The 11,245-nt window shown below is 36.5% G+C and overlaps 2 protein-coding genes across 2 annotated transcripts; both read right to left on the bottom strand.

Moving 5' to 3' along the window:
• Positions 1–3,967: 3,967 nt before the first annotated feature.
• SARC_05210 (hypothetical protein) lies at positions 3,968–5,405 on the bottom strand. The gene has a single exon (XM_014300937.1). It carries the CDS (start codon positions 5,243–5,245, stop codon positions 4,151–4,153), a length of 1,095 nt encoding a protein of 364 aa, XP_014156412.1. The 5' UTR covers positions 5,246–5,405; the 3' UTR covers positions 3,968–4,150.
• A 1,649-nt stretch (positions 5,406–7,054) lies between these two features.
• Positions 7,055–10,268, bottom strand: SARC_05209 (hypothetical protein). The gene is made up of 5 exons (XM_014300936.1): positions 10,084–10,268; positions 9,203–9,385; positions 8,722–8,806; positions 8,169–8,275; positions 7,055–7,150 (listed from the first exon to the last, which is right to left on the bottom strand). Exons 1-5 carry the CDS (start codon positions 10,252–10,254, stop codon positions 7,100–7,102), a joined length of 597 nt encoding a protein of 198 aa, XP_014156411.1. The 5' UTR covers positions 10,255–10,268; the 3' UTR covers positions 7,055–7,099.
• Positions 10,269–11,245: the final 977 nt, after the last annotated feature.

The raw sequence follows: 11,245 nt of genomic DNA, 5'->3' as shown, positions 1-11,245 counted from the left end.
ATATATGCATATATATATATTACTTATATTACTATTTGTTATTTGCGTACGTGTGTGTAAGTACATATTGTGCTACCTCAAGTGTTTGGTGTGCGTACTAAAGTGCATCGTCTATGTCTATATGAATTCATTTGTAGTACGTAAGCGATGTCAAGTACTCTTAGATAATCAAAACCAGACAAAAGCCTTCTCATGCATATTACTGTTACCTTTTCTATTGTATAGCAGTTTCTACCCATTCTCAGTATACTGTCGAGGTTATTTTATTATATGGTTTTCTCAGTTTTACATAGAACGCGAACGTTGTATGTGATCAAATGCACGAGACATATTATACCATCGAACCAGAGACGTACACGGCGGTCCAGTACTAGCCAACCTTGCCTTTATTATAGTTTATGTTTAAACGTTCAACTACCAAATACTAATTAAGATATATATATATATATACATACATACATACATATATATATACATATACATACATACATACATACGTATATATATATACATCCATCCATCCATAAATACATACATACATATATATATATACATCCATCCATACATACATACATACATACATACATACATATATATATACCTTAATAATTTATGCATACCGTACTTATTCTTCCTTCTATAAAAGTGGTGAAGAAAATGCGAGCCGTTGACGTACTGATAGTGGATGAAGCATCACAGACTACTGAAGCTGACACATGTATTGGATTCCAGTTCCAGCCCAAGAGGTTGTGTTTCATAGGCGACACCAAGCAGCTGTTCCTTACGGTCTTCACCCAGGCCACCGTGTATGTCATGAGATTTTTATATAATTGATATATATATATATATATATAGTACTTCCATTATACACGTACCAGTTTATATGTATGTACATTTATATATTTCTATATTTATACATACATTAATGAGTATATACTGAGTTTGCTGTGGGGTCCATACAAATCGCCAGGTCGATTCTGCGTCGGGACACTTCACTGCTAACAGGGGTTTTATTTACTTTAAATAAAGAATAGTTAACAGTGTGACGCGATACGTATTGTGGTCGATTCGTACCTATTGCATCAGAGTACGAAGACAGGTGAATGTATCAGACGTTTGCATCGCACCTTGTATTTCACATACTACCTCAAGAGTGTCTTGCGAAGTGTCCTGTGTCCTTTCGTGTGATTTCAGCGAAGTAACGACAAAATGTATACGCTTATGCAAACACGCGGGGGCCTTCTACGCCGCGTAGAATTGTCGTAATGTATATTGCGATTTAGTTGTCATTTGTTTCACCAGGGCGGTAGACTGTAACTTTGCTTTGGATCACATTCTTGCGCCCCGGCAGCCTTTGTCGTGTCCTGCAAGGTACCATGTATTAGGATATGGATCTCCCGTACATGATTTAACGCAAGTCAGGGTACGTATGGTATCGCCATTGGATATTCCGCCGGTCAGACGGGACAAAAGGATCAAGGTATAGCGATATGACGATGGTGCAACAGTTGTATTTAATAATTTGGTTATCAGATCGGGTGGAGTTCAAAGTCACCGCTGTACACCTGACGATACGTTCCAGTGTGTGCACCCACCCAATAACCAGAGTCGTGCTTAACATCGTGATGGGTTGTATGTCTGAAGGGTCTTTTGGGACGCACATGGGTAATTTCAGATATACAGACCGCGGCTTAAGATTGCCCGCGTATCATGTGTGTCGTACTTTTTAAAGTGGTTCATCGGGTTTTGTTGTGTCGAAAACGTGCCAATGCATTTTAATCCGACCTCACCGGATATCAAATACGAGCCAGGAGTGCTGTTTCGTTTTAGTGTATCTTTGAAAGTATCTACACTTATGGACAACCTCGTTGCATATGAAGCAATGACACAAATACGCAGCTTCCTTTCATATGAAGCCATTTTACATATATAGACAGTTTTCTTGCATATGAATGTTCCGGTATATGTGTATATTTACAGCTACACACTTAAAAGGTGTACGCACTTTTTCACTTCTAACTACTCTCAACTTGATCTCTGCAGCTCCAAAATCTCAAATACGAGTGACACGGGAACGACGGTGGTTGGTCGTGATCCGAAACTCGATATTGGGTCTAATGGCCCAGAAATTGAGTTAGGGTTTGGCAGAAGTGCTATGTCTAGACTGGTAGATGGGTGCAGTTAGCCTTGCGCCAGACGCACTAAGCAATATATATATATATGTGTGTGTTTGTGTAGTATATGTATGAATGTAAATATGTATATATGTATATATATATACATGTATGTATATATGTATATGTATATGTGTATATATATATATATATATATATATATTATTGTATGTATGTATGTTGTATATATATATATATATATATATGTGTATATATATAATATATATATATATATATATATATATATATATATATGTGTGTGTGTGTGTGTATATGTACCAGTTTTTTGCTGACTATGCCGACGATTATGAAACCGATCCCGTATCTAATTCTGGCGGTGAAAACCACTGTGTGGATGACAGCTCATCAGAGTTTAAAAAAAGTTCACTTTCAGAGCTACACCAGTTGAACTCTTTTAATCTCTGATGAGCTGTCATCCACACAGTGGTTTTGTCCGCCAGAATCAGATCCGGAATCGGTTTCATAGTCGGACACATATCCAGCAAAAAGACTGGTGTAGCTCTCTGAACGTGAACTCTTTTAATCTCTGATGAGCTGTCATCCTCACAGTGGTTTTCATCGCCAGAATCAGATCCGGAATCGTTTTCATAATCGTTGGCAAATCCAGCCCTTGATAACTAGCACATCAACTTAACAAACATGATCAGTATGATGAGGACTAATATGGCCCTCGTGGCTATTTTCTTTCTTCGGTTTGCATTGAGACGAACTCGTAAAAGAATCATAAATCCCATAGACTATATTTTATCAACAGTCACGGGAAATGTGGGACGTCAAATAAACAGCTATATCATTAACGACATCCGTAAAGAAGATAACAGTATCATTGATATTCCAGATAAAAGTCAACCTGATAGCATGACAACGGTTGACTTGTTGATAAATGACATCCGTAAAGAAGACAACAGCATCGGCTTGGTAACAGGTGCCGGACATATCAACGATAGTCTCATCATTTATCAACAAGTCATCCGTTGTCATACTATCAGATTGATTTTCGTCTGGAATATCAATGACAGTTGTTTTCTTTACGGATGTCGTTCATGATACAGCTGTCTGTTCGATGTCCACGTTTCCCCTGATTGTTAATAAAATGTAGTCTATAGAATTCATGACGGTTTTGCGAGTTCGTCTAAATGCAAGCAAGAGAAAGAAAATAGTCACGAGGGCCACATTGATCTGAATCATACTGATCATGTTTGTTAAGTTGATTGTTGTGCTGGTTGTCCAGTATACTGTTAACGTATGGTGTGAATTGCAGGATATCTCTTATTATATACGGTTGAATTTATGTATATCTTGCATGGGCGTTGTAGTATTCGATTTGAACGTGTGTATGGAAAACAATATTCTTTTTCACAACAATATAAGATAAGATATACTATCACTGCCAAGGTATTGTCTGTCCAAATCGCAAAATGTACTACAGGCCATAAAATTATAGGACAGGGGTAATCAGAGGCATCTGATTGGCTATGACGTAACAGTTACTAGGAAATAGAAAAGAAGAAAAAATGATAATCCTTTTCAGCTTTGATGTATACGACCGTCGCGACGTGTCATCTGAAACATGTCGTATGTGCTATGTATGTCGCTTAGATATACATACAAATCTCCAAATATATTCATTGTTCTGGCACAGAAAACGGTTTGTACGATTATTTATATATAAAAAAGTTCATAGCCTTTTGAAAAATGAACAAAAGTTTTTTTTTTGAAATACCTTTGAAAATGCTAAAATACCAATATTATATACACTATCTCTTTGGAAACACTGAATTCAAACGATATTTATAAATATTTCTTTTTTAAAAACAAAACAAAACCCTGAACGCTAAAACCTGGAAACCATAAACCGGAATCCTAAACCCTAAATGCAGACGCTGAACCCTAAACCCTAGGTCATACACTATCCAAGAGACCTAAAAACATAAATACCCCCTAAAACCCATTTACTACGTACAATAAACCTTTTGATACTGGATAGCAGCGTCTTCTTCAGTCAACTGCTCGTTTTCTTCGGCAAGTGGAAGGAAAGTCTTGAACGATATCTCATCGCCTACATGAGCAATCAAAGTCCCTTTTGACTCTCTTTTGTTCCATTCGTCTCGTATAGCAGCCGAATCAGACGACACTCCTAACGTGAAAACCTGGTTATCGTCGTGGTCCAAATCATTTTTGGCATCAACAACCATGTTGATAGATTCCTCACGAATAGTATTTTTGTCGATAACTATGCTATCCGTGTTTTCCGACCTATCCGAAACGTTGTTGGTACCGTAATATCCGAGATCACTTCCAGAATCGTCCGCGTCGACATCATCAGAAAAGCAATCACTTTCAGAGCTTCTTTCTCTGCCAGAATCATATTCGGAATCGGTTTCATAGTCGGACGCATATCCCGCAAAAAGACTGGTGTAGCTCTGAACGTGAACTCTTTTCAACTTTAATGAGCTGTCATCCACACAGTGGTTTTCGCCGCCAGAATGAGATCCGGAATCGGTTTCATAGTCCGACGCATATCCCGCAAAAAGACTGGTGTAGCTCTGAACGTGAACTCTTTTCAACTCGGATGAGCTGTCATCCACACAGTGATTTTCACCGCCAGAGTCAGATCCGGAATCGGTTTCATAATCTTCCGCAAATCCAGCAAACAAACTGGTGGTGTAGTTCTGAACGTGAATTTTCTTTAACTCTGGTGATCTGTCATCTACAATTTTTTTCTGATGATCCATTACGAGGTTGTTGTCCATAGTATCTGTAGATTGGCAACAGGTACTGGACATGTCAACGATAGTCTCATCATTTGTTAACAAGTCAACCGTTACCATGCTATCAGGTTGAATTTTATCTGGAATATCAATGATACTGTTGTCGTCTTTACAGATGTCGTTAATGGTATAGCTGTTTGTTCGACGTCTCACGTTACCGCCGACTGTTAATAAGATGTAGTCTATGGGGTTCATGATGGTTTTACGAGTTCGTCTAAGTGCAAACAGGAGAAAGAAAATAGCTACGAGGGCCACATTGGTCTGAATCATACTGATCATGTTGATTGTTGTGCTAGTTGAAGTATACTGTTAAACGTATGGTCTGAATTGTAGGATATTTCTTTATTATATACGGTTGAATTTATATATATCTTGCATGGGCTTTGTAGTATTCGATTTAAACATGTGTATGGAAAACAATATTCTTTTACACAACAATATAAGATAAAATATACAATCACTGCCAAATTATTGTCTGTCCGAAATTACAAAATGTACCACAGAGTCGCAGAGTCAGACCATAATATTACAGGACAGAGGGTAACAATAATATTACAGGACAGGGGTAACAAGCGTCATCTGATTGGCTATTCCGTAACAGTTACTAGGAAATACATAAAAAAAAATTACAGATCCTTGGCCTGGCCCTTTTGGCCCCTTTTATAAATACATATTTCAAAATCTAGGCGGAAGGAGTCTATACAGTGTTGGCTGTTGAGGTGGATGCGTGTTGGTGGGTGCCTGGATGGTGTGACACTTGACAGTGTGACTGTGAGTCTGTGTGAGAGGGTGTGTGTCAACTGTGTGTGTACTTGAAAACGAATACTTATTCGGAAAAAAGTCAAAGCAAATGTGTACAATGTGTATCTAGACATTTTTTTAAGGTCAGTACGCAATGATAGGTTCCGGATTTGCCACTGTAGTTGATACAAAAAGCAGAGTCAAGACTGTGACCTATCTGGGAGAGTCTCTGGGCTCTTATTCACGCCTCATATAGACTTAATTTATTAATATTCTAGTAGTGAACAAATGCGAGGAAATTGTGTGTGTGTTAGATACGCGTGGGTGGGTGAGTGGTGAGTAAGTGTGTTTGAAAAACAAATAAGCTTCTTGTAGAAAAAGTACAAAGTTGTGTCTAACCATTTCAAAGTCTATACGCTATGAAACATTCTGGATTTGCCACTATAGTTAACCCTCCACATAGAGTCAAGGTTACCACCTATCTGGCAGAGCCTCTGGACTCGTAGTCGTGTCTAAGATAGACTCTCAATTGCTAATATTCTAGTGGACAGATACGAGGACTTTGTGTGTTTGAGAGTTGGGGTGAAAGTGCGTTTGGGCCGTTTTGTGATAGAAAACCTAGTGGAAAAAGTCAAAACCACTATGTTACGTGTCTCTGGGCATTTAAAGGTCAATATGCAATGAAGAGTTCGACATTGTAATTGACCTATATATATATATATATATATATCTATATACATACATATACATATATAAATATATATAAATATATATATACTTATACATACATAAAAACGTATATACACGTTTTATATACACATATTATATATACATACATATATATATATATTATATGCAGACACGTGTAGAAACTACACGTATGTATACCCGTGTACACACATTCACATGTACACACACGCACACACGTGTAAGTGTACGTGTACACACACACACACACGTGTAAGTGTACGTGTACACACATACACACACACACACACATATGTGTACACGCATCCGATATCTATATATATAAATATATATATATTTATTAATTATGATACGAAAAAATCAATGGAATTCGTATTATATACCTATTTATACAAGTTTATGTTCAAAATGTTCATGTGTGCGAATTTTTTCGTTTGGAATCTACAAACATGTATACTACAGCTATAAACATTTCTGATTCCTATTATATATCACTTGGCGCGAACCTTGTGCCAATTCATAAAAAGACTACATCACATCCTGCTGAGAACTATAAAATTAAGAATCTATTAAGGTTAGGATACTGAATATGTGAAGGGTCCTGGTCTAAGATGCTAAAGTACACCTCTAAAATGGAAGCCAAAGGCATTATTGTAAATATCGATCTTCATTTATATACTCCAATCAAGCGTACGGATTTAAGGGATTCTGTGCTGGCCTATTCATCACGGGAACCTGAACGGAAACAGTAGATATATTAATATTTCGTAGGTACAAAAACATTGACCGTACACTCACGTCGGTACATCATGACTAAAACATGCATTTTTCATCCTGAGTTGTATCTGTTTACATACGCACCTATGTTGCAAAATAAAAACGCGACACATAGATTAACGGATGATCGCGAAATGATGAAATTCGAGCAACCCATGTACAGGCTCACAAGTCCATATATGCCCAATATTGATTTCCGTACTTTCTTATATACACTTATGCATATATATATAAAATATATATATATATAAATAAATAAAAATAAATATGTATATATATATATACATAGATATATAGATGCATAAAGACAGAAACACACACGCACATACACACACACACACATATAATATTGATATACAAAAACAAAAACACACAAACTTACGTAAATACTTACACACGTAAATACATGTATATGTATGCTATACATACGTATGTATGTATATACATATACATACATACATATATATATACATAGATCATAGATAGACAGATATATATATATATATATATACTCGTACTATACAGATGTATCGTGAATCTAGGCACATGTACAGGAAGACCAAACTAGGTGTAATACATGAAAACACTCCAGGATCGGTGAATCGAGCGAACTTGTGTGATTGAGATAAATAAATACCATGATTACATATATATACCATTCTAGGTACATGCATAGCCCTACTTTCTCACGTCCAGTTCGCTTCGTATACCAGTAAGAATACAGCTTTTTGTAGCGAGTATATATAATATTAAGCCAGAGAACGATACAACCAACCAATCTATCTATTGCTCAAAATAACGGCAATACTTGTAGATAAGATGTACAATAGGATTTATATACCACTAAAGCTGTGAAAACGAGAGAATCGACATATATGCAGATACTAAAAATATAAACATAGTACATATACACATGCATAGATACCCTTTTTCAAGCGTGTATGTATTTATATGTATATACACTCTTTACTTCTACCTGGTTTTGTTGCTGCTGCTGGTTCTGTTGTTGTTGCTGAGCGGATAACTTGAACGGCAATTGCAAGAAGAATTGCTTGGTGTGTTCGTCATACATGGTGAAAAATGCTGCAAATGGAGAGAAAATTCGATAACAGTAAGAATGACGAGTACAACCATGGCTGAAGAACATATAATTGAATCTAAAAAAATAAGTTAGAGACAATAAAGACAATGGTTACGATATTGTGCTTATGTATACCGGTCAATAGTATGCTGAAATGTGTTGCCCTATGTTTTGATCAATTCTTTGTGTGCTGTATATATATGTATGCTTCCATATATAAACGAAAAGGTATATTCATGTCGATGTGGATCGATTGTTGTGTTGCATCGAACCGCATCTGCCCTTCTGTGTGCATAAGGGGCTATACACTAATTGTACAGTCCCGAAATCTTCGGTTCGTGTTTGGCGGAGAACTTGTTATAGTATCTTGCACAAGCACAGCCAATCTCATATATGGGAGCTGGTACACTTACAAGTCAATTGTGGTGCTTGCGATGTAAATACTTACAGGGGCTTTTGTCGATTTCCCTGAAAGGAATTTTGAAGGCAATGGTTTCGTATGGCTCGGCGGCGACCAAGACGTATTGCCAATTCTGGCAATGGTAGGCAATAGAAGGAGTTGCGAGTGAATAATAAAGTGTTCTTGCGTCTCGCCAATTTCAGCGAAGAACTTAGACGTAAAACTAGTTCACAAATGTATCGAGAAGCCAATAAACACCGTTCCCATCGTAATATATATCAATTGCGTCAACAGGAAGCAATAGGCAAACAGCATAACCTCATCAACACATGGAGATTCAACCCTAATTACGATGAATGCTGATGCTCCCAGGTGTGATATACGTGAAATAGCTCATTCATGGCTCACATATATAAAGATGTGCACACAACAGGTTCATACGGCGGAATGCTATGTACATCTGAGCGAGATTTCCGATTTCGACATAACTTAAAAGCTAAAGCTTGCGCGTGTGATTGGGTTTTGTTACCTTATCCGGTGCCTCCACATTCTGTTCGTACGCAGACATGAGCCTATGTCTCGGTTTCACATCATCGGCGATTTCCGGATAGTCAATCTGGAACAATAACGAGTGCTGATTGGTTGCGGCGTCCTTCTGCTTAGTTACTTTATAACCCGGTCGCCCAATCTTTACGAAATTCTTCACGGTTACCTGAAAAATAAATAAAAAATGCGATAGCCAGTTTGTGTTCATGCATGGGTGTATCTACTCTCGCATTCGGGCGTGTTCTACTGTTGATTGATGTATGAACATATACTCTTCCAGCAACCCACGTTCCCACACCCGGCCATGTTGCAATATAAATTCAAACCAAGCTGTGAAACTGTGCTGACGTGACATGTAAGTGTACTGGCGGATCATATGAACGAGCCGCAAGACTAACACATATCCACACACGCCACATACACAAACCCTCGAGCGAGCAGACAATACCTCGCATATGTATTGTGGAAATCACATAAAACTCACGTGCGCAGCAGGTCTGTACTTGCACGCAAAGATATGTAGACGCGTGCATAAACACACATATGCATCTTCTCCTGATTGATTGCGAGGCCGATGGCAATGTCTTATGCTCATTTGCAAGTACAATTAAACACAACGGTATATGTACATATGCATTAACACACCGATATATACACGTATGCATTAAACACACGTACATGCCTTCTCTTGATTAAAGTGCCTTAGGCTTCCTTCGCAGCTCACATAGCATTATTAATGAGACCTTTCGCAAGTAAACATCGGCACACTAAGATATATACACTTATGTATAACAGATATATAAACATGTACAAATACACAGGCATGTACACATATGCACGAACACAGATGTATTACATACACACCTTCTCCTGATTCATTGAGGGGCCGACGACAGTATCTTTAGCTTCCTTCGCAGCACGACCAGCAAGGTTATACTGATGCTTCTTACCTTGTGTATGAGCAAGGTAACTGCCTTCGTTATTGTGTAGGGTTAGACATAGCTTGCACTCGTAGGAACCGAGATGATTCCGCATAAAGTAGGGATCCTGGAGGTGACGGGAGTTTAGAATTTATGTGAATGTAGGTGAAAAATAGAATATTCGTACTTTCGTGCACAAATGTACTTCAATGATGTATGTATGAAGCAACCAATTAATTTTGAAATATATATGACTACAAATATACTTATATGCATATGTATAGAAAGAACGAAATCCGGGACTGAGCTTCAATGATTTACTATGTACAAACAGATACATGTACTTTCGCAATAGCCAAATATATATAGGTACATTGACTATTTAAGTGTATTTAGACAATTGATAACGAGTACAAAAACAAATAACACAGCAGAGCTATGCAAGCATATAAATCATCGCAGTGTTCGAATAAAACCAAGATATAGCCGAATGCGAATATATAAATGTACAATCAAAAACTAAAATACGGCTCTACTCACACATGATTGTACATTAACATTTAATTCTATCACGCGCTATATATATTATATATATATATAAACATAATATATATACACACACATACATTCCATTATAGATATATGGATGTAAATGATATCATAATATAATAATATAATAACATACCAATATAATAATAATAATAATAATAGTATATATATATATTATATATACATATATATAAGAGTAGATATATATATGAATACGAACATAAAAATACTATACCAGCAGATATATAGATTAATAATATAAATAAACACACACATATACATGTAAAGAAATATATAGTTATTTATTCATATATTTATATATATACATGTATATATATATATATATATATATTTATATATGAATACACATACACATATGCATTGATTTAACTAAATATAAACATTTGTGAAAAAACACACACACACACATACATACATATGTATATTTATATATACATATATATAAATATATATATATATTCATATATACACATATTCATATATACACATATATAAACATTTATAAACACACACACACCCACACACACACACATATA

This window comes from Sphaeroforma arctica (genome assembly GCF_001186125.1).
Source record: "Sphaeroforma arctica JP610 unplaced genomic scaffold supercont1.324, whole genome shotgun sequence".
Classification (NCBI taxonomy): domain Eukaryota; class Ichthyosporea; order Ichthyophonida; genus Sphaeroforma; species Sphaeroforma arctica.
The sequence above is the reverse complement of the archived record's forward strand: the minus strand, read 5'-3'. Positions and strand labels throughout refer to the sequence as shown.